Source organism: Lithobates pipiens, unplaced genomic scaffold, assembly GCF_037356315.1.
Source record: "Lithobates pipiens isolate NorthernLeopardFrog02 unplaced genomic scaffold, aLitPip1_a1.2 Scaffold_23, whole genome shotgun sequence".
Classification (NCBI taxonomy): domain Eukaryota; kingdom Metazoa; phylum Chordata; class Amphibia; order Anura; family Ranidae; genus Lithobates; species Lithobates pipiens.
The window spans coordinates 311,206,598-311,230,973 of NW_027507785.1; the positions used below are offsets into that span (position 1 = coordinate 311,206,598).

A 24,376-nucleotide genomic window follows, 5' to 3' on the forward strand; every position below is an offset into this window, starting at 1 on the left:
TAAATTGACCCTTTGAAAAGTTTGGAGACCCCTGCTGTAAAGGATTGGAGGGTTTAGTTCAGCTTGATCTAGGCTTCGGCTCATTCTTGTTGGCTCTCCAGAGTCTTGTTTTTAATTGATGGAGCTTGTATCAGGATCTTCTGCCAGGCCAAGCTCCGCTAAAGATAAAGCTGTAGGCACGATTAAAGGTACATTTAGGGGAAAGAAGAAAAAAAAAAGCAGACCAAAAAGACATTACCAGCCCTGCTTCCTGGCTGGGTTGAGACCTGTTTTGTATCGTGTTTTTCGGATGAATTTTGTTTCACATACAAATATTCAGTCACAGGGACCAATTTTTTTATTTTTATTTTTTTAATGCGCGCACAGAGTGTCACATTGTACGAAAGTGCCTTTGTTACCCATAGCAACCAGCCCACTTCTCTTTTTAATATTCCAACCTGTTTAGCCATCTGGAAGGGGAGCAGCTGGCTTGTTGCTCCGGGCAACACTGACAGTTTTTGTACGTGTGCAAAGCTCATTGGCTGTAAGGAAAGGCACTGGCTGGCGACTTGCTGTTTTTGGCACCAAAGAAATCCAATGCAGCCGTTGTTTTTACAGTTTAATGTTTGCACAGATATATTTTAGTGAGTAGGAGCTTACGGTCACAGGGTTGTGTCCATTTTCTGCTGGGGAGGGAGCTTGGAACAAGACGTACATGTAAAACTATGGGCGTTTTCATAACGCCTATCATGGATCCCTAATGTCTGTTCCACATTGCGGGTAACTTGCACAGAATGTATTATCCTAGGTATGCTGGAAGACCTGCCAGGGGTTCCCTCTTGCAGTAACTTTAAGGCTAATGCAACCTCCTGCTTCATTTTGTGCTTTTAAGGCAATGTACTTTTGTAATCCGAGGTTTCTTTACTTTGCCTGTGATATGGTGCAATGCTGTCTGGTTACACTCTACTACAGAATGATAAGGGTGGGTAACCAACTTAAGATAAAGCAATGCTTTTAAAGTGTTCCTAAACCCAGGAGCCTGCATTCACTATATCTGGTATCTCCCACAGTACACAGATGATAGAAATGCAATTATTTTAGTAAATATAAACTGCTAAATACCCTTTCTCATCAGTAGTATATAGCAGTCTTGTGACTTCTATCCGTGTCTGGTTAAAGCTTGTAGGAGTGTTCAGTCCTGATTGTCCTATGAGGCTGCATGACCCCTGACCCTCTGTCTGGACAGTGCTGATTAGTCCTGTGCCGATCACATGCACCCTCCCAAGAAAAAAAGAAAACTCTAGCAATATACACCAAACTGAGCCTGTGCACTAGGCTCTGTTCTATCGCCAGATGAATTGGGGACTGTTGAAGAAGGGGAGGATAAGAGGGGACAGGATCAAACAGCCTTTTTACACAATGCAGAGGATTAACCCCTTAGGTTTTACAGTGAGTATAACAAGCATGCTTTACTGCATATACAGATACTGATTTTTACTGTTGTGGGTTTAGTAACACTTTAATGAAGTGCAGGAGGGTTTGTACTAGCAAATCGAAAAGTCATGTCAAGATGGGAAAACCCTTTAAATGTGCCACCTCACTGTGAGGTTTCCCCGTTCACAGGCCAAATGTATGAAGTGTTGTTCTTTTTGGTTTTCCCTTGCTTTGCTTTTTTTCGGTAGTGCTGATGGTCAGGTTGACATCCCTTTTTTGTCAAGTTTTTTTTTTTTTTTTCCTCCATATCCAGGATCCTGACTATAGTAGCCTATCTGGAGCTAATGGGATTCATGTATTCTCTGCTCACTTTCTAGGCTTTCAGTGTTGAACTAAACAAATTATATAGATTTCACTTGACTGCACTTTTTTTATTTTTATTTTTTCCTTTTTAAAAAAACGTTGTATTTTGCGCTTATGTGCACCTAAAATTAGCCAAGTAAAGTGTTAGAAACTCCATTTTGGCAATAAATGTCCCAAAAACTGTTAGGAATCCACTAAAACATACTGGTGCTCTGTCGTAACGCCATACTGTAAATTTTCCCGCACAGGTGATGAAATTTCAGTATAAATATATATATATTTTTAATACAACTTCTTTCTTGATATGTGTGTTTTAATTGGTTACTGAGGCAAAGTATTTTATTAAATCGCAAATAATTAAAAGTTTAATGGGGGGGTTAAAGTGGCATTCCGATTTACGGTTTGGGTTCGGGTTATACTGTGGGGGGGGGGGGGGGGTCATTGTATTTTATTGGATTAGTACACTCCTAATGTGCCATAGTGGACAGTGTTTGTTTGTGTGTGTGTGTGTGTGTGTGTGTGTTTTTAACAAATTCTCTGGGATTGAGAGGGATGAGCGTCTCCCATGTCGGTGGTGGATGGCCAGTTGGCGTTCAGCTGTAAGCGACTCATTTGTGAACTTAGTAGTTGACCAGTCGGAGCCACAGTCGATCTCTGCTATGAGTGGATGGAGCTTAGGCTGGTCTGTAGAGCTTTCTTTATAACGACTACCAACATGTTTCCAGAATCATCAGTCATTCTGTTGAGGCATTTTATTTTATCCATTGACTACACACATTGGAAGTAGAGGTTTTATGAGCATAGCCAGGAGGGGAACCGGTCTTCTGAGAACTGGTGACATCACTGTGGTACTGTGGATTTAAAAATGTGGCCACCTTCACATTCCTAAAGGGAACCTTTTTTATGAACTTTTTCGTAAAAGACCAGTTTCCACCAACACGTTGGTGTTTTGCCATTCAAGTAATTTCAAACTGAGACCCTCAAAAATGCAACACTTGGCAAGCATAGGTTGGTGTGTCTGCAAAGACATGTGGTACATAAAAGGATGACTGTTGTGGGGTCGGCAGCCTCAAAACATGAAAGTAGCGATGGCCGCTGCCTTTATTGCCATCCTTTCAAGGTTCCCTTTAAGAATGGTCCAGCCAATGTTTATAGGCAGTGTTTGGCTTATCTGTCCAGCAAGTCGGTTTTAATATGCTGTAAAGCATAGTGTGTTATGTTGCCAAATGATTATTATACGTATTATGTAAAGGTCTGTACACACTAACAGGTTTTGTTGGATGCTCATCAATGGATTCCAGCAACCTTTGAAAGGCATTGACGGGAACCATTTTGAAGTACCCAAACGTATTGGCTTGATCGTATAGTTTTTTGCAACGTGTGAGAAAAGGGATAAGAACCACTAGTTGTAACCGCTTTCACATTTTTGGGTTTTTCTTTAATAGTTTATACTTCTTATGAATCATTGGCATCTAGAGCAACCTTTCTCAACTAGGGTCCTATCTGAGCCAAGGGTTTCTCCTTAGTTTGTGAGAGATCCTTGAGCATGAGCACTTTCTGACTTTCAGATAAGTAACCACTGACACAGCAAGCTTTCTGTATGAAGAGCTTGCTGCTTACCTATGTGTGGAGAAATTCTTCCCACTGGCCACCAATGTAAGGGACATTTTCCTTCACTGACCACCAAAGTAATGGACCAAATACAAAGACAAACCGTGCGCTGGATTCAGATTTTTCTAAAGGTCACATAAATTTGTCACTGGGCACACTGGCTTCAGTTTGGCAGCACTCCACCAAATGGGGACCACCCTCAGGAAAAGGACCCAGAATTGATTGATAGAATTGATTCATAGCAGAATAAATCCAATGCGTTTCAGGGCCCTTCATCAGAGTAAAAATATACGCTTTTTTTCTTTTAAAAGGGAACCCTTTGCATAGTACCATATAGGATTATCCTTTACCAGAGTAATAAGGGCCTTGTCCTCAATGACCTCCAGAGTACTGAAAGCCTTTCTCCTCGCTGACCACCAGAGTAATGGGGCCCTTCTCCTTGCTGACCACCAGAGTAATGGGGCCCTTCTCCTCGCTGACCACCTGAGTAATGGGGGCCCTTCTCCTCGCTGACCACCAGAGTAATGGGGGCCCTTCTCCTCGCTGACCACCAGAGTAATGGGGGCCCTTCTCCTCGCTGACCACCAGAGTAATGGGGGCCCTTCTCCTCGCTGACCACCAGAGTAATGGGGGCCCTTCTCCTCGCTGACCACCAGAGTAATGGGGGCCCTTCTCCTCGCTGACCACCAGAGTAATGGGGGCCCTTCTCCTCACTGACCACCAGAGTAATGGGGGCCCTTCTCCTCGCTGACCACCAGAGTAATGGGGGCCCTTCTCCCAATTATCACCAATGTAGAGTGGATCTCATGTCACAGACTACCAATCTAAGGGAGTCTGTCTACACTGACCATATATATTTAAGGGTTTCCCTGAACACCAATAAAAGGGGGGCAAGTCTTAACTGATCTATTACTGTTCATGTTAATGTCCTGTGACCTTACAGTAGTTATTAGCAGAGATTCCCTAATACTTGAAAGTTATTTCAAGGGTTCCTCCATGTCAAAAAGGTTGAGAAAGGCTGATCTAGAGATCCAAGATAGGCGAGTTTAGTTTTTATATAATTTTTATGGGGTTCTACCTCTATGTGAATATTCCTTCATTTTAGACCAACTTTTTTTTTTTTTTTTTTTTAAATTCTGGAAGCTGGTGCATTTATCTAATCTCTGTTTTCTGATTGGCTAGCCTCACAAGGCATTAGCAAGCCAAATAGCTTCACTTTGCACATTGGGGACTGCTTCCTATCACTGGTACTCTTTTAGAATTGAAATCAAACAGTAGTTCTGTTTTGCAGTGTTGGTAATGATAAGGTTTCCGTGACACATCACCAAATATGGAATTGGCTGAGCGATGGGAAGAGGAAGGGCAGTTGTTGGATCTGAGCTCGCCATCGTTCGGTGTGGGAAAAATAAGTAGTTTTTTCTCTCGTATTTGCAGCAATCAGCAGTGAAGTTTTCCCCTCGAGTATCTAGTGTAAACATCCTTCACTGCCTACAAGTCCCGGATCCAGTGTTTGTACTAATGTGTGAATGCGGTTTGTATCTTTGCTGAGATTTCTGAATGACTCGCTCTCCCACTCGGTGAGAAGAGGAGTAAGCAGTATTCAGACACTGCGTGGTTTCAGTTTTCCTGAGGATTGTGCTGAATTTTTTTTTTTTTTTTTTTCGTTCACAAGCCGATTCAAAGGGACCGGTGTGTGAACGTTAGAAAGATTTGCTGCACAGCCATTGTGCTGATGGTTAGATAATTCAGGACTAGCAACATGCAAGGAAACATGAGAGGAGGACCGCTTCTTCATGTCTGTCGGTGGATTGTAATTGGGGACAGAGTTGTTTTTTGATGGATGGATGGGGACAGTTTTTTTTTTTTTTTTTTTTTTTTTTTAACTTCTCCATGCAGGATGACTATTCTCCATACTATCCTGATGTCCTCTGTGTCTGTCATCCATCTGTCCCTTTTGTTTCCAAAAACATGACTGGCAGAGATGGAGCTTGCAGGGATGTGTGCCTAGGCGAACTTATAATGGTCCTGTAGCAAAACTACCAGCTCATGGACGGTACCTTCTACCCATGTGATTAAAATACATACACTATATGGCCAAAACTACGTCAACACTCCACCAAATGATTGAGCTCAGGTGTTTCCACCGAAGGGTACGGTTCATGCTACAGATGCTTCCAACTTTTTTTGGAGCAGTTTAGGGAAGAGCACCGATTTGTTCACACATGACTGTGCCCCCGGGTACAAAGCCAGCTCCATAAAGACACGGTTTGATGAGCTTGGTGTGTAGAAAATTGAGTGACCCGCACAGAGGCCTGACCTCACCCATACCAAACACCTTTGGAATAAATTGTATTGCTGATAATTAGCTGGGCCTTCTCCCAAAATCAGTTCCTTTACTGTTCACCTGGACTTGACAAATGCTTTTTTGGCGAAATAGGCTTGGATACTGTCCTTCAGACCTTTTTTTATTTATTTGCATTAAAGAATAAGTTCAACTTTCTTTTTTTTTTTTAAACAAAAAAATAAATGCACATCTTCTTTTTACGGTAAAAAAATAAAAATGAAATTATTTTTTTACTTGCCTGGAAAGCATTGCACCCGCGATCAGCAAATTGTGGGTGCCATGCGGGATTCCTGCATACTTCTCCGTTTTTAGGCTCATACCTCGTACGGACAAGTAGATCCGATACACTGTGACAGGAAGAATAAATGAACTACTGGAACGCTCAACGGCACCATGGTAGTTCAATGAAACTACAAGCTGACTGCCTTAAAGGCTGTTGGGACTTGTTGTTTCCCTTTCACAGAGGACACTGCAGGGCTCCGCCTGCCCATATTCTTTTCATACAGTGATTGCAGGCACCCTGAGAAGATGCCTGCCTGCTGTCATGGGGGGGGGGGGGGGGGGGTAGAGGCTGCAGCTGCTAGAACATGTTGCATGTTTCATAGAGGACTATGCGGGGCTCCACCGGCCCATGTTCTTTTCAGACTGTGTTCAGACTGTGACAGCGGGCACCCTGAGAAGGAGGGGGAAGGAGGCTGCAGCCTCTGGAACATATTGCACGTTCCACCCTAAATATGGGAGAAACCTGTTCCAAAAGGTGAACTTATCCTTTAAGGCTTTCTTTACAATTGCGGTGCACTCTGAATGTAGCAACAAGGTATTTGACATTGCCTCCCCACCCCCTGTGTTGATCCCCCTAAATGATGTACTACAACGCCGTAACCACATTCAATGCACTTGCTTTGCGGGGTGGTTGCAATGTGGCCTCATTCACTTGAGTGTGTCACGTTTGGTGGGCAGTAGTGCCAGCCGAGCCCAAAAGAGGATATAATTCCTGCAGTGGCCTCCTGGCCATGGTATGTGTGCACGCCCAGCTGCTGCCTTTCCAGCTAAAGGGGGCAGCGGTAGAGAGACAGTTAAAACGCGGCTCAACGCAGCTTCTAGTGTAAATGGACTCTAATGCCACGTACATACTGTAGGAATTTCTGACAACAAATGTTCGATGTGAGCTTATTGTCGGAAAATCTGACCGTGTGTATACTCCATCGGACATTTGCTGTCGGAATTTCCGACAACAATTGTTTGAGAGCTGGTTTTCAAATTTTCTGACAACAAAACTTGCTGTTGGAAATTCCAAGCGTGTTTACACAATTCTGACACACAATTCCACGCATGCTCGAAATTGAAAGAGTTGCACTGGCTAGTGAACTTAATTTTTCTCGGCTCATCGTACGTGTTGTACGCCACCGCGTTCTTGACATTCGGAATTTCCAACATTATTTGTGTAACCGTGTGTATGCAAGACAAGTTTGAGCCAACATCCGTCTGAAAAAAATCCATGTTTTTTTTGTCAGAATGTGCGATTGTAGGCGGCATAACAGTTGCATTATCAGAACTACTGCTTTGATTAAGAAGGGGATAAACCCCTAAAGCTTTTCCTGTTAGTGCAAATAAAATGTATCACAGTACCTAAATGTGATGTTACAAGTGCTCTAATGCAACTAAAAACCCCTTAAGGGTGAATAGATGCAAATTCCCCCTTCTTGTGGAAAGCCCACTCAGGAAAGAGCCCCAATTCCATAATAATCCCCAAGGTTTTGGAATGGGATCCAACAAGTTCATATAGGTGTTGATGATCAGGTGTCCACAGTTGTTTGGCCATATAGTGTATCTTCCAGTCTAGAGTATAATATTGGTTTTATATATATTTGTATGTTTGTAGTTCTTTAATGCAAACCAACTTGTCTTAGTGGTCCTTTTACTATCAGTACAGTGCTCCTTGTTTTTTTTGTTTTTTTTTTCTTTCCCTCATATGGATGAATCGGATTCATTCTCGTAGGCCATGATCTGTCTTGATTGCAGATAACATCCAGACATCATCGGGGTGTAGTCCATGTAAGAGCCCAGGTAGTTTTATTATTATTATTTTATTTTTTTTAATTTCCATCACGGTTAACCCTTCCTACTGCAGAGCAGCGATTCACGCTTCAGTGCTGTATTTCATACTTAAGGATATTTTGTATCATTTGGAGATGAGAATAAAAAAAAAACTCAGAGTAAAATGTTGGTTTTGCTATAATGTAAAAATGCAGCTTCCTTTGACTGTCTACCACTGAAAAGTGTACTAGTGACAAATGTGTGTTTTTTTTGTTTTTTTTTTAATAACCCATTTTTAAATTGTGTTCCACTCAACTTCATTCATTTCTGATCCAACACTAAATGCCAAGGATAATCCATCAAGACACTTGTATAATGCCAGTCCTCTGATTGTATATGTATGTTTTAATGTGTGTGTATAAAACGCTTAATAAAGGTACAGACTACAGCCATCTCTTACCAAAATTGGACTAGCACCTTTTTTTTTTTTTTTTTTTTTTTAAATATAATTTCCACCGTTTTTTGTAATGTTCCTTTTTTGTAGCTGACGACAGTGTAATGTTATAAACATATAACACTATTGCCATTTTTCAAGAAAATTATTGGTCCATGTTATAAACCTATTAAAATGTTGAATGTTGATTTTCTAAATCCATCTGTGTAATTGTGTTCTATTGGATTATTTTTTTCTTCAATCTGATCATTGGTCAGTATTTTTATTAAAATATAGTAGTTTTGTTTTTTTTCTTGAGTTTTCAGCCAATTTTACAAATATCCATCTAAATAAGGGGCAGGGGTTGGATCAGGGTATTTCAAGTTCAAATGGGAAAAAATTATATTTATATATATATATATATATATATATATATATATATATATATATATATATATATATATATATATATATATATATATATATATATATATATATATATATATATATATATTTTATATATATATATATATATTTATATTTTATATATATATATATATATATATATATATATATATTTTATTTATATATATATATATATATATATATATATAATTTCTTGGAGGCTCACAGAGGTTGGATCAGGGTATCTCCAGTTCAAATGGAAAATCAAAACTTTTTTTTTTTTTAATTGGAGGCTTGCTGGGGATGGAACAATGTACATATTACCAAAAGTATTAGGACACCTGCCCTTACACACACATGAATTTCAGTGGCACCCCAGTCTTAGTCCGTAGGGTTCAATATTGAGTTGGCCCACCCTCTGTAGCTATAACAGCTTCAACTCTTCTGGGAAGGCCGTCCACAAGGTTTAGGAGTGTGTCTATGGCTGTGATGGCGAACCTTGGCACCCCAGATGTTTTGGAACTACATTTCCCATGATGCTCATACACTCTACAGTGTAGCCGAGCATCATGGGAAATGTAGTTCCAAAACATCTGGGGTGCCAAGGTTCACCATCGTTGGTCTATGGGAATGTTTTGACCATTCTTCCAGAAGCGCATTTGTGAGGTCGGGCACTGATGTGGAGGAGAAGGCCTGGCTCATAGTCTCCGCTCCAATTTATCAGATTGAGGTCAGGACTCTGTGCAGGCCAATCGCGTTCCTCCACCCCAAACTTGCTCATTCACGTCTTTATGGACCTTGATTTGTGCACTGGTCCAAATCATTTGGTGGAGGAGGATTATGGTGTGGGGGTTGTTTTTCAGGGGTTGGGCTTGTCCCTTTAGTTCTAGTGAAGGGAACTCTTAAGGCGTCGGCATACCAAGACATTTTGGACAATTTCATGCTCCTAACTTTATGGGAACAATTAGGGGATGGCCCCTTCCTCTTCTAACATGACTGCACACCAGTGCACAAAGCAAGGTCCATAAAGACATGGATGAGTAGGTTTGGGGTGGAGAAACTTGACTGACCTGCATAGAGTGTATAGGCAGGTGTCCCAATACTTCTGATAATACAGTGTTTCTCGAGTACCAATGGAAAAATTGAATTTCGATTTTTGGGGTTTTTTTGTTTGTTTTTTGAGGCTCAGAGGGGTATCTGGGTATCTCAGGTCAAATGGAAAAATAAAATTGGACTTTTTAGTAGAGATAAGAAAAGGGAGTTCTCAAGGGGTTATGTTTTTATGCTCCTAGTCTAGAGTAAGAACTTTTAGGGCTTGTTCTCATACTAGGTATGGTGCAGGAATGAGTGCAAAACTCTGGCACCGCACAAAAACATGCCTTTTGCAGACGCACACAGGTGCTATTAATTTTTAATGGCACGTTCATGCATCTAGCAAACTTTCACTCTTTTGTGCCCACCAAAGCACATGGTACTGGTGCAGTGCGCTGTTATAAATCCTGTCGCCACCTTAGACGCACATCCAGTTGTGAATGAGCCTTTATAGCGGCTCTGTACAATGACCATGAAGTTGAACCTCCAGTTAAAACGTCTAAAGTTGGGAATGATTAAATCCTGTGCCGCCCATTTCCGGCTCTTATTAGGAAAATGTAGCATGACCGAAGGGCAGTGATCCCACACATCGACCAATTCATGTTAAATTATACACAAAAAAAGATTATTTTACAGGTGTAACTTTGTGGTGTTCAGCTATTTTTGTAATCTCTATTTTTCTAAACTGACTTTTGCAGAAGTAAAAGGGGAGACATATTTAGCAAAATTTTTTCTATTCCGACTACTTTTATCTGCCAACCTTTTTGTGTGTCGGTTGACCTTGGAAGTATTGCTTAACAAAATACACTGACCACAAAAGTGGTGTATCATAAATGCCATATCATTTGTACGTTTTCTTTTCTACAATATTTTGTGCTTCAGATGTTTATAATGAATGTATTCTCAAATCTGATTATAGACTTGGTGGCTGGATAAAGAAAGTGACCAAGGTCTACCCTGAAGAAAATGCTGCTACTTGGTCCCTCCAGTGCTACACTATATTAACAAAAAGTGGATGCTTGCCATTACACACTGGCATCCCAGTCTTAGTCCGTAGGGTTCAATATTGAGTTTGCCCGCCCTTAGCAGCTATAACAGCTTCAACTCTTCTGGGAAGGTTTAGGAGTGTGCCTATGGGAATAGAATGTGCAGGTCAGTCAAGTTCCTTCACCCATTCATGCTTTGTGCACTGGTGCGCAGTCATGTTGGAACAGGAAGGGGCCATCTCCAAACTGTTCCTACCATGTTGGGAGCATGAAATTGTCCAAAATGTCTTTTCCATAATCCCCCCTCCGCCAAATGATTTGGGCCAGCGCACAAAGCAAGGTCCATAAAGACATGGATGAGTGAGTTTGGGGTGGAGGAACTTGACTGGCCTTCAGAGTCCTGACCTCAACCCGACAGACCACCTTTGGGATGAATTAGAGCAGAGACTGTGAGCCAGGCCTTCCGTCCAACATCAGTGCCTGATCTCAGAAATGCTCTTCTGTAAGAATGGTCAAATATTCCTATAGACACATGCCTAAACCTTATGGACAGCCTTCACAGAAGAGTTGAAGTAGTTATAGCTGCAAAGGGTGGGCCAACTCCATTTTGAACCCTACGGACTAAGACTGGGATGCCACTGAAGTTCATGTTCGTGTAAAGGCAGTCGTCACAATACTTTTGGTAATGTTATGTACAATGTTCCATCCCCAGCAAGCCTCCAATAAAAATAAAAAAAAAGGCAGGTGTCCCAATACTTTTGGTAATATAGTGTATCGTGATCAATGGCAAACTCTTCTTAAACTTGTATGACCAACATTAGAGGTCACCTGGAGCAGCATTTTCTACAGAAAATCCTTTTGCTCTTTATCCATCCTGGCAAAGGTAACGTTCACTTACACTGCAAATCTGCACCAAGTACTTCTTATACCGCGTACACACGACCGGACTTTCCATCTGAATAAACTCTGGCAGTCTTTCCGATGGAGTTCCGACCGAACAGACTTGCCTACACACGATCACACCACAGTCCGTGCGTTTCGAACGTGATGACTTACGACGGGACTAGAAAAGGAAGTTCAGTAGCCAATATCTGCCATTGCGTTGTATTTGGTCCTTCGGAACAGCATACAGACGAATTTCCCGATATGAATTGATTCCATCCGAAAGATTTAAAACTTTCTATTTCTAGGTCCGTCAGACTTTTTGAAAAAAAAAAAAAAAAAAAAAAAAGTCTGCTGAAGCCCACACACGATTGGAATGGCCGATGAAATGATTGCCTCTGACCTTTTCTGCCAGAAAGTCCAGACGTGTGTACGCAGCATTACTGTACCTACACTCTTGGGGCCACTTTAACCACTTGGGATCCGCGCTATTGCCAAATGACGGCATTAGCGCGGATCTACTTTTCCGGGACTACGTCTATTGACGTCGTCCCGGGTACGAGCGGCCTGCGCGCGCCCTGTGATCGGCGAGTCCGTGAGACTCGCCTGATCACCGATCCGTGCAAGGGGTCGATCCCGACCCCTTATCACGTGATCAGCTGTCAGCCAATGACAGCTGATCATGTGATAGAACGGAGCCGGTAATCGGCTATTATTCCTCCTCGCGCTGACAGCGCGAGGAGAGAAAAAAAAAGCCGATCACCGGCGGCCGTGATCGGGACATCAGTCCCGATCACGGCCAGCAATACAGCTGACCACCTGCCCCCTGCCAGTGCCCACCTGCCCACCGCAGTGCCATCCTGAATAAAAGTAAGTGCCACCAACAGTGCCACCCACAGTGCCCACAATGTGCCTCAAAGGTGCTGCACCCCAGTGCCACCCAGCAGTGCCGCCCATCAGTGCCCAGCAGTGCCACCTATCAGTGCCCATCAGTCCCATCTATCAGTGGTACCTATCAGTGCCCATCCGTGCCACTTATCCGTGCCACCCATCCATGCCATCTTATCTGTGCCCATCTTTGCCCATCAGTGCCGCCTTATCTGTGCCCATCGGTGCCGCCTTATCTGTGCCTATTAGTGCCGCCTTAACTATGCCTATCAGTGCCCACCAGTGCAGCCTATCAGTGCCCACCAATGCAGCCTATCAGTGCCCACCAATGCAGCCCATCAGTGCCCACCAATGCAGCCATCAGTGCCGCCTAATCAGCGCACTTCAATGAAGGAGAAAAATGACCCGTTTGCAAAATTTTATAACAAACTATTAAAACATGATTTTTTTTTTTGCATCTTTTTTTGTTTGTTTAGCAAAAAATAAAACTCCGAGCTGTAACTAAATACCACCAAAAGAAAGCTCTATTTGTGGGAAAAAAATGATAAAAATTTCATTTGGGTACAGTGTTGTATGCCCGCGCAATTGTCATTCAAAGTGCATCAGCGCTGAAAGCTGAAAATTGGTCTGGGACTGAGGGGGGTTTAAGTGCCCAGTAAGCAAGTGGTTAAAGAACCAAAATTCAGGAGAAATAGTCTTATTAATTTCCATATCGGGGGACACACAAAAAATAGATGAAGGAAAATATTTTTAATGGTTACTTTGGCAGAACGTGAGTTATCAGCTCCTGTGGGTGTAGAACTTCATATTCCTGGACTGTTGGTGACGTGTTTTGTATGACTTGACAGTGTATATTTTTGTTACCGAGATGAATACCAGGAACTTGCTACGTTATGACTATATAAAATGAAACTACAGCGATGTTGTAGCCATTCATATACTGTATGTCTCATTATTGTGTTTTTGCAGAGTACAGAAATAATCGAAATGGTCTCTATTTGCTGCTTGAAAGATGAAAGGACTAATATGGCAAAAAGAAATTACATTTCTGTGCACATAGAACGCCTACCAACCAATCTAAGGCACTTTAGTAACAAAAATAGTGCAGTGCTTCAAAAATGTTGCTCACATAAAAAAAAAAACGCTCCAAATAACAAATGACATGTATATTAGAGAATTAAAAATAAATGTGTGACAGAAACCATCTCTATAAAAATCAAATGTAAGAGCATATAAATCAAAACCTACACAAATCAGTAAAGGGGAAAAAAAAACCTCTGAGCTCAGGTGTAAAAATGTGATCGAAATAACTGCCAGCATTATAAGCCTTAAAGGGGTTGTAAAGGTAAATGTTTTTTCACCTTAATGCATTCTATGCATTAAGGTGAAAAAAACATCTGACAGTGCCTGCGCCCCCAGCCTCCCCAGTTTTACTTACCTCACCCCTCGAATGTCCCGCGCTCGCCCCCGCCGTCCTTTCTACCGTTCAGCCTGGCCGCTGATTGGCTGGAGTGCATGGATGGAAAGGAGCGCAGCCATTGGCTCGCGCTGCTGTCAATCACATCCACTGACGCGGAGCGCTGGGGGGGGCGGGGCCGTGTGATACAGCGAGCGGCTATAGCCGCCGGCTGTATCACGGGAGCACGCCCGCAGATGCTTCTCACCATGTGAGGGAGCTCGCATGAACGTGAGAAGCATCTGAGGGAGGAAGCTGAGACAGTTGCCGAGGGACCCCAGAAGAGCAGGTTCGGGGCCACTCTGTGCAAAACGAGCTGCACAGTGGAGGTAAGTATGACATGTTTGTTATTTAAAAAAAATTCACTTGACAATCCCTTTTAATACTGACCCAGAATGCAATAAATTCAAAAAGGTCAGCACTCAAAAAATAAATCATAACCCTTTAAAGTCCACATTTTTCAATGAGTTAGCGTGGCTCAAAATGTGCGCTACCAAACGGTGGAGCAGAACGTTAAAGGGATAAGTAAATTCGTACAACTACTGTATATGCATATACATAAATATAGTACAAACAATTATTTTGTAAAAAGTAACCATCAACCAAAAAAAAAAAAAACTTTGTGCGCTGGTTCTAATCATTTGGTGGAGGGGGGATTATGGTGTGGGGGTTGCTTTTCAGGGGTTGGGCTTGGCCCCTTAGTTCCAACGAAGGCAACTCTTAAGGCAGGGGTCTTCAAACTATGTCCCTCCAGTTGTTCAGGAACTACAATTCCCATCACGCCTGCATGTCTGTGAATGTCAGAGTTTTACAATGCCTCATGGGATACGTAGTTTGAAGATTCCTGTCTTAAAGTGTCAGCATACCAAGACATTTTGGACAATTTCATGCTCTCAACTTTGTGGGAATAGTTTGGGGATGGCCCCTTCCTGTTCCAACATGACTGCGCACCAGTGCACAAAGCAAGGTCCATAAAGATGTGGATGAGCGAGTTTGGGGTGGAGGAACAGAGTCCTGACCTCTACCCGATAGAACACCTTTGGGATGAATAAGAGCGGAGACTGCGAGCCAGGCCTTCTAATCCAACATCAGTGCCTGACCCCACAAATGCCCTTCTGGAAGAATGGTCGAACATTCCCATAGACACACTCCTAAACCTTGTGGACGGCCTTCCCAGAAGAGTTGAAGCTGTTATAGCTACAAAGGGTGGGCCAACTCAATATTGAACCCTACGGACTAAGACTGGGATGCCATTAACCTCCCTGGTGGTATGATTCATTCTGGTTTTAGGTGCCGAAAGCGGTACAATAATTTTGCATGTAAATTTGGCGTTTTATATTGTAGTCCTGTAATTCTTAGGAATAACTCTCTTAAATCTGTTCAAACCAGAGTCTAACAGACATCCCGGGTATGATAAAGTTTATAATATAATAAATAATAAAAATTATTCAATAATGTAATCAAATCCTAAAACACTGAAAAAGGGACACTTTCTGGTTGCTATGGACAATCTCCAAATTCCAGGCAGAAAAAAACAGTATTTATAATATAAAAGTGCATGCAGGTCACTGCACAGACCACTAGGGACAAAGGGGGTGTGTAATGTTTTTATACAGTACTGTAATCTGTAAGATTACAGTACTGTGTGTGTTTTGTGTCTTTTTACTTTTTTGAATTTGGCGCCGATTTCCGCTCCCGTGCGGCGTAACGTCGCACGGGAACGGAGCTTGGCGGCATTCGGGCACTGTGTGAATCGAGCGGAGGACAGCTCAATCACACAGCGCGGAGGACATCGCTGGATCCAGGGGACAAGGTAATTAACTCTCCCTGTGTCCTCCCTGCATCCAGCGATGCGATCCCGAGTCTGGCTCGGGGTTACCGCTTGTAGAACTAAAATCCCAACCCGAGCCAGACTCGGGATCACTGCTAGGGAAATTAAAGTTCATGTGCGTGTAAAGGCAGGTGTCCCAATACTTTTGACAATATAGTGTATACCCCAGCTCACCACCAGCACACATATGAGAAAGACAAAAAACATTATCAGCAAAACAAAAAGGAGGGCTCCGCTTCTGTACACGTTACGTCTTGTAAGGACTTCATCAGTAATTCAACAGTGTTTGTGAAATCACTTCTGGTGTTGGCTTGCCTCCCGCGGTTGAGTGTAGTTAGACTGTGTGGATTGTTTTTTGTGCTTTACAATCAAAGGCACTGCCTTCTCTAAGCCCATCAAAGCATAAACCAACAGAAGAACCAGATGCAGCTCACCGTTTAGTTTCTTTCACACTTACCTCGCTCTGATTCCTCAGGAGGATATTGCCCCTCGAGGGCTGCACTCTCTTCTCTTGACTACAGGAGCAGGCTCTCCGCGGTCGTGAACCACTAAATGTTTAATACTCTAATAATCCAAAGGAAGGGAGAGCCACTCACCATAAAAGCCAGCCTGATTTTATTGAAGAATACCCATGCACCAACAATCGACCTGGTGCAGATAGCAGGGCTTAACGCGTTTCACGCCCAAAGGAGCTTAATCATAGGGGTGGAATCGCTTTTCAGAGGGCAATGTAACAACAGTTGGCATGCTTTCAGAAGGCAATCCTGCTGCTTCCTGAATGTCTGCTTTCCTTTTTTTTTTTTCAATCTTCAATCCCAGGGTGGATTTTGTACTAAAATAAAATGTATCGCAAGCTAAGCATTTAGCTCACGGCTGCTGTGCGCTCACATTGAAGCCCAAGCTAAAACGGCTGCAGGATGTGTACAGTCTTGTCAGCCTGTAATAGTAGCATTCGGGTGGGGGGGGATAATTCTCAATTCTGGCTGCATCCTATTTACAAGTTTATGGAAATCTCTTGGATTTTCTGATGAAATAGATGCAGCGGCCTTGCATCCCGCGTTAGCAGGTCCCCAGTTGTCCTGTTCGGTGGGGTGTCCCTTTAAAACTGAAGTTGAGATTTCACTTTTATGTTTGGCACTGGAAGTGGGAGGGCAGGAAATAGATGAAATTTCTGGAATCTCTGGACTTGGGACGGGTATAGGGATGAAAGAGAGGAAACGCCATGTGCCTTCTTGTGTGGAATGGAGGCGAGCGGAACATGAACAGGTGTGATGAGGAATGAGCACTTCGGGGATTCAGTAAAGTTCATCCAAGGTAAAGACATGACCACAAACATAGCCGAGGGGATTTCAGGGCTTGTGTTTGATCCTCATTCTCTGCTGCAGGACTGGATTCTCGGTGAGAAATGTGGGCACTGTGCCCTGGACCTACAAAGGAGAGAAAACACCACATCTACCAACACCCTTCTTTTCTGTAACTGGGGAGAAGACCGCCCTGTCCTTCCAAAAAGGGGGCCGCTGTCAGTAGCCTGCAATCACAGATCATACATTGTGGTGCAGATTGCTGTGTTCTTGCACAATCACTGGATGTGGGCAAAGGATAGTGTCTCATCAAGACACGGGCTTCCCCAAAATGGCTGCTGGAGCCTATCCACGTTGTAGGGACGTTATGGTACCACATGGGTGCTGTTTTGCCTAACTACAAGTGACCTGTATTTTTTCTTGAATCTTGATGAGCTTTGTTTATTTCTTCCAGATTTGTGCAGAAATCTAGTGTGAGACTTTTGCTCTGTGCCCTGCAATAAAGACCGCTCACTGCTGGTCTCTCTCCTTGTGCAGGGTGACTAGTCTTGTCTCCGCCTCCTCCTGTAGTTTTCTGCACACAGCCTGTAGTGGGTGGAGCCTGCTGGGTCCCTCCCACCACTCACTGCTGGTCTTTCTCCTTGTGCAGGGTGACTGGTCTTGTCTCCGCCCCCTCCTGTAGTTTTCTGCACGCAGCCTGTAGTGGGTGGAGCCTGCTGGGTCCCTCCCACCACTCACTGCTGGTCTCTCTCCTTGTGCAGGGTGACTGGTCTTGTCTCCGCCCCCTCCTGTAGTTTTCTGCATGCAGCCTGTAGTGGGTGGAGCCTGCTGGGTCCCTCCCACCACTCACTGCTGGTCTCTCTCCTTGTGCAGGGTGACTAGTCTTGTCTCCGCCCCCTCCTGTAGTTTTCTGCACACAGCCTGTAGTGGGTGGAGCCTGCTGGGTCCCTCCCACCACTCACTGCTGGTCTCCTTGTGCAGGGTGACTGGTCTTGTCTCCGCCCCCTCCTGTAGTTTTCTGCACGCAGCCTGTAGTGGGTGGAGCCTGCTGGGTCCCTCCCAACACTCACTGCTGGTCTCTCTCCTTGTGCAGGGTGACTGGTCTTGTCTCCGCCCCCTCCTGTAGTTTTCTGCACGCAGCCTGTAGTGGGTGGAGCCTGCTGGGTCCCTCCCACCACTCACTGCTGATCTCTCTCCTTGTGCAGGGTGACTGGTCTTGTCTCCGAAAACACATCAGATCTCAATGGGGAAAAAAATCTCATACTGGATATCTACAGTATACTGATATGGACGGGGTAATGTGTTATTAATGAAAGGATGCCACATTGTTTGATGGAAGTATAAATGATCAACCTACAGAGGGCCGAATACAAAGACACCCCCCGAAAATACTGCTTTTCACTAGTTTTGTATTTGGCTAGGGTCAGTGTCACTACTAAGGAAATGAGATGATATCTGGACCCTATAGAGGTTGCACAGGCAGTCCAACTCCTCCAGGATGGTACATCAATACGTGAAGGTTTACTGTGTCTCCAGGCACAATCTCAAGAGCATGGAGGAGATTCCAGGAGACAGGCAGTTACTCTAGGAGAGCTGGACAGGTCCGTAGAAGGTCTTTAACCCAACAGCAGGACCGGCACCTGCTCCTTTGTGTAAGGAGGAACAGGATGAGCACTACCAGAGCCCTACAAAATAACCTCCAGCAGGCCACTGGTGTGAATGTCTTTGACCAAGCAAACAGAAACTTCATGAGGGTGGCATGAGGGCCAACATCCTCTAGTGGGCCCTGTGCTCACTGCCCAGCAATGTGGAGCTTAATTGGCATTTGCCATTGAACACCAGAATTGGCAGGTCCACCACTGTTGCCCCGTGCTTTTCACAGATGAGAGCAGGTTCACCCTGAGCACATGTAACAGACATGAAAGGATCTGGAGAAGCCGTGGAGAACTTTATGCTGCTTGTAATATCGTTCAGCATGACTGGTTTAGTTGGTGGGTCAGTGATGGTCTGAGGAGGCATATCTATAGAGAGATGCACAGACCTCTACAGGCTAGACAATGGCACCCTGAATGCCATTAGGTAACGGGATGAAATCCTTGGAACCATTGTCAGACCCTACGCTGGTGCAGTGGGTCCTGGGTTCCTCCTGGTGCACGACAATGCCCGGCCTCATGTGGCGAGAGTATGCAGCCAGTTCCTGGAGGATGAAGGAATTGACACCATTGAATGGCCCCCACACTAGCCCGACCTAAATCCTATAGAACACCTCTGGGGCATTATGTTTCGGTCCACCCGCCGCCGCCAGGTTGCACGTTCAGGAGCTCAATGATGCCCTGGTCCAGATCAGAGAGGAAATACATCAGGACACCATCCATCGTCTCATTAGCAGCAACCCCCGACCTCGTCAGGCATGCATACAAGCATGTGGGGGGGCCATACAAACTACTCAGTGCCATTTTGAGTTGCTGCAAAAAATTCAATGGCTTCAAAAAAGGTATATATAGCGATTTCTTCTTTACAGGGCTAGATAGGTTAGTGTTAGATTGTGGATGGCTGTAGATTGAGATTAGTGTTAGGGGGGACGGACTTCCACTTTAAGAGCATTTTTTTACCACGTAGTTATGGGTAAATTTCCACTTTAGGCTCAGTTGACACTGGTGAGATGCAGGTACCACCGCGATTCCTGTGCGGGTTCCCACATCGCATCCGACTCACAAGGCAGTTCATACTGCTCTCTGCAAACCACTGCGGGTGTCAATATAAAGTTAATGACAACCACAAAACGGTTTGCAGAATGCAGTGCAAACTGTGGAATCAGATTGCATGGCTCTGAACACCCATGTGTTATCGGATTCCAGTGCAGAAAAAATAAAAAAAATTTATTGAGAAAAGGACGGTTTGGACTATTATGGTGCGATTGCGATGCGATTTCAGCCATACAAACTGTATGGCTGAATTTGCACAGACATTGCAGCAGTGTGAACCCAGGCTTAACATGTTACCAAACCCAGTAGTATGAAAATAGTTAATCTTATAAATCTTTTTACATTAAAATATTGCCACTATATACCTTTTTGGCTGATCTGTATACCATGGTCACATTACCTGCAGAGTTTGTCCAGAGTGTTCAGGTAGAAGGAGATTTCCACTATAGCCTGTATACACGCCCACAAGCGTGATGTCAATATCATGTGACCTGGCTAGCTCTGAGAACAAGGAAATGTTCTCTCCAGCATAAAAGACAACTGAGCTTGTGCAGGTCGGCTACCCTGCCGGTGTATTAGCTGGCCTTTCCCAGATAGACAGGGCAGGAGGAGGATCTGTGCATACACAAAGTGGAGGGTTAACCCCCTTAGGTTCCATTGAGTATAACCAGCATGCTATTCTGCATATACAGACCGATTTTACTGTTGTAGATTTAGTAACACTTTAAGGATTATTCATCAGGTCAATTATTTTACCCAACATTTGGTTCAGGCTTCCAACATGTCTTTTGAGATTTATTATGCAAGGACTACAGAACATCTCCCTCCTTATTTCATGAATATATGGTAAGGTAGGGTTGCACCAATACCGTTATTGGTGCCAATACAAAACATTTGCTGGAGTACTGGTACAAATGCCCTAATAACTTTGCAGTGCGTTTTGAGCCTATACAAAAATGAATGGGCTCAAATCGCACTGTAAAAGATTTGCATGTGGCTTTCCCCACACCATTCCTGTGTGAACCCAGGCTTGTCATAGTGACATCACACTGGGTTTAAAGGCACTCTCACACTGCCAGCGTCCGGGCGTCGGCAGTATAGCCCCACTAAAATAGTGGCGTTTTACCGTTGCAGCGCTTTTTGGCTGCTAGCAGCCGAAAAATGGGTTGAAACCATCGCGGCAAGACTGGCGCTGCCCATCGATTTCAATGCACTGCAAAGAAGCTGCTTGCAGGACTTTTTCCCGATGTCCTGCCAGCACAGCGCCCCAGTGTGAAAGCGCACTCAGGCTTTCACACTGGGATTGCAGCTGAGGCTTTTTTCAGGCACTATTTTTAGCGCCAAATTGCCTGAAAAACTCCTCCAGTGTGAAAGGGGTCTTAAACGGGGGAAGTATGGGATTGCGTGCATGCGATTTGGACAGGAATTGTACAGCATTCCTGTTCAAATTGCATGCGATTCTTTGCAGTGCAATTTGAGCCCATTTGTTTTGTATGGGCTCAAATCACACAGTAAACATATCGGCGAGTACTGGAGTACAAGTATTGGTACTCGCCGCTAACAAACAAGTATGTGCATCCCTAATGGAAAGGTCTTCTGTAATCCAAATACACTTCCTGTCTCAGGGTGACAACACTTATTATAAATACAGCACAGTGAGTTGGTGTTGTCACACTAGAACAGAAGTGTGTTACTGGCAGGATCACAAGCTGAAAAAGGAATGCAGCCAATACATCCACGGGCAAACAGGTGTATTCTATGACATTTTTGATGCTGGGTGCACTTTAATGTTTGATGTTGGATGCACTTTGATGATGTGCACTTTAAAATACAGAAGCACGAGAAGAAACACTCAGGTCATTTGAAAGGCTTTTATTTAGAACAATCCAATGAAAAACAGGTTAAAATGTCAGTCATCTCAACCACTCCGAGTATAAAAAAAAAAAGTATAGTACCAGCTTCTGTAATTCATAAAATATGTAACAAATTTGCATAAATAAAATCTTGAGGAAATAAATTAAACTTTTCAAATATGACAACTTAACATTAACCATTTCTTTTAATACTATAAAATGTTTAAAAAAGAAGCTTTTATTTTATTTTTTTCTCCCCAGACATTTAAAGTCTGATGTTTGTTTTTTCGATATCTGTGCCGACCCTCCTGAAAGTCACAAAGGCACCAAAAAAAAAATTTGTGAACAGCTTGAAAGTTCCACAGCAGTTTTTCATCTCTCTCTCTCTCTCCGTCATTCCCGGCGCCGTGTCCCAAGACCCCGTGCCTTTCCTCCCGCACAGCACAAGGCAGCCAAACCAGTCACGTCCACTTTGTTTTTTTTTACAATATATTTTTTTTTTGTACAATTTTGTAAATCCTGTGGAAGCGTCCACCACAAAAGAACGGACCCCTTGCGCATCCGCAAAACCCTTTGCTGCTTTTTTATTTCTTTTAAAATTTTAAACCCGAAAGTGTCCTTTGTGGCGATCGGAACGGGGGTCATCGCTCGGGCAGGTTGATCACGGGAACCCACTGGTCCAGGTAGCGGCTCTCTTTGCAGAAGTTGCTCACTTTGTTGATGGCGGGATCCTTAAGCTGAGAAGCGTGTGGGTTCTAGAAAATAAAAAAAAATAAAAAAGAAATTAAATAAAATTTAAATAGACCTTAAAGAATCCAAAATTGCAATAAAATATTTGCTTTTATTTTATAGTTGCACCTGTTCTAGTAGCGGGTAGGAGCAGTTTCCGTTACTAAGAGGCATGTCAGAACAAGTCGGGGACGGGAATAGTTTAGTGATGATGTCACACGCAGTGCTTCAAAGTCCACTTGTAATCACAAGAGGAAGAAAAAAAAAAGAAAAAAAAGCGCAACTGTAGCAGAAAGCAAAGTCACGGTGATCGAGCATTACCGAAACTCCTTCCAGGGGTGGGGAAGTGCATGGAGCTTAGGAATGCAGGAGTGAGTCAGTCCCACGGGAGCTTGGGAATCCAGCGAGGATCTGGCAACAGAAACCAAAGTCTGGGCAGGTAAAGAATACTTGCCGCACATCAATTGTTCGATTGCTGGTGGGATATGTGAGCCGGATGTATTGTAATCAAGGCGTTGCACTCCCAGTGAGTGGGTGGCGGGGGGATAACAGGTGCAGTTCAAAGGTAAAGGGAAAGGTTTACTGTGTAGGCAGCCAACCGCAATGACAAATGCAATACTTAGAAGGTTAGCCGTGCCCCTGTGTACAAAAAAAAACTCACAGCCAACAATCACACAGGGAAGTTTCTTTTCGGCTGGGTTCACACCATTGCAAAATTAGATGCGGGTTCCAATTCACAATAGGAGATTTTGACTGGCTCTCTATGGAGCCAATGCAAATTTGCACAGGAGCCTTGTGCGTCTTTCGGGCCCTTATGCCGCGTACACACAACAGGACTTTTCGGCAGACTAGGGCCAACGGTCTTTCCGAACGAATGGACTTGGCCACACACAATCACGCCAAAGTCCGATGGATTTGAATGTGAGGACGTACGACCGGACTAGAATAAGGAAGTTCATAGCTAGTAGCCAATAACTGCCTTAGTGTCGGTTTTCGTCCGTCAGACTAGCATACACACGAGTGGATTTCTGGATAGGAACTGGTTCAGACGGAAAGATTTGAAAACATGTTCTATTTCTAAAGTCCGTTTGATTTTTTAAACAGCAAAAGGCCTGATGAAGCCCACACACAGTCGAATTGTCTTGCGGATTCGTTCCGTCGGACCTTTGCTGTCGAAAAGTCCGGTCGTGTGTACACGGCATTACAGGTCGGAATTCCGCAAAAATCGGACCTGAAGCAGTGAACGGGAAGGCACCAGACCCCCGCAGGAGCCGCATGCGGCGATGGTGCGAACCCAGCCTTAAAGAGAACCTGTCACCTTGCCTGTTTAGAACAAAGTGACAGGTTCTCTTCATCTTACAGCAAACTCCTCATCTGCATCACATATATGTGGCTGCAGTTTCAAGGCAGGAGTCCGCTGCAGTTCTGTTCCCCAGTTCAGATGCAAATCTCTCTCTCTACACCTGAGCAGTTACCTGCAAACAGCAACAGTGCCATCCGCCCCCAGGTCACACCAGTGCGGATTTGAAATCGCGATATATCATGATTTCAAAGCCACTGATCACAGCAATTTCATGTGCAGCTTTCAGACATCTGTGCAACTTCATTTACACAGATGTCAATGGAAGTCGCACAGTAACCTTTTTCAAAGTTTCTGTGAATTGAACGCTTCCATTGGTGAAAATGGGGTGTGACAAGTCGCATGACAAGTTAACGTGAAACATGTCTAACACCCCATTCACACTAGTGCAATGTCATGCAACTTTGGACATCAAAGTCCCATGACAAGTCATACGCCATGTTTTTGAATGATAACCCTTCATATATGTGCGACTTAAAAGTAGTTCCTGCATTACTTTGGTCTGACCTTCATGCAACTTGAGGGCCGTAGACTTCAATGTTAACCCCCAAAAGTTGCATGAATGTTTTACATGCAACAGTGGGTCTGACTTTGCGGAGGGACAAGTCACAACCAAGTCGCACCCATGCAAAGTTGCACGCCAAAGTCACCCAAATCAAAGTGTGAACGGAGCCTTAGTGGTACAGG

At 43.8% G+C, this 24,376-nt stretch overlaps 1 protein-coding gene across 1 annotated transcript in view; it reads right to left on the bottom strand.

The window, feature by feature from the left end:
* Positions 1–21,604: 21,604 nt before the first annotated feature.
* The window catches only part of GADD45A (growth arrest and DNA damage inducible alpha), a 6,584-nt gene continuing 3,812 nt past the window's right edge, over positions 21,605–24,376 (bottom strand). The window contains exon 4 of the mRNA XM_077450508.1: positions 21,605–22,355. Coding sequence (XP_077306634.1) covers positions 22,242–22,355 — 114 coding nt within the window. The 3' untranslated portion in view covers positions 21,605–22,241. The remainder of the gene's footprint in view (positions 22,356–24,376) is intronic.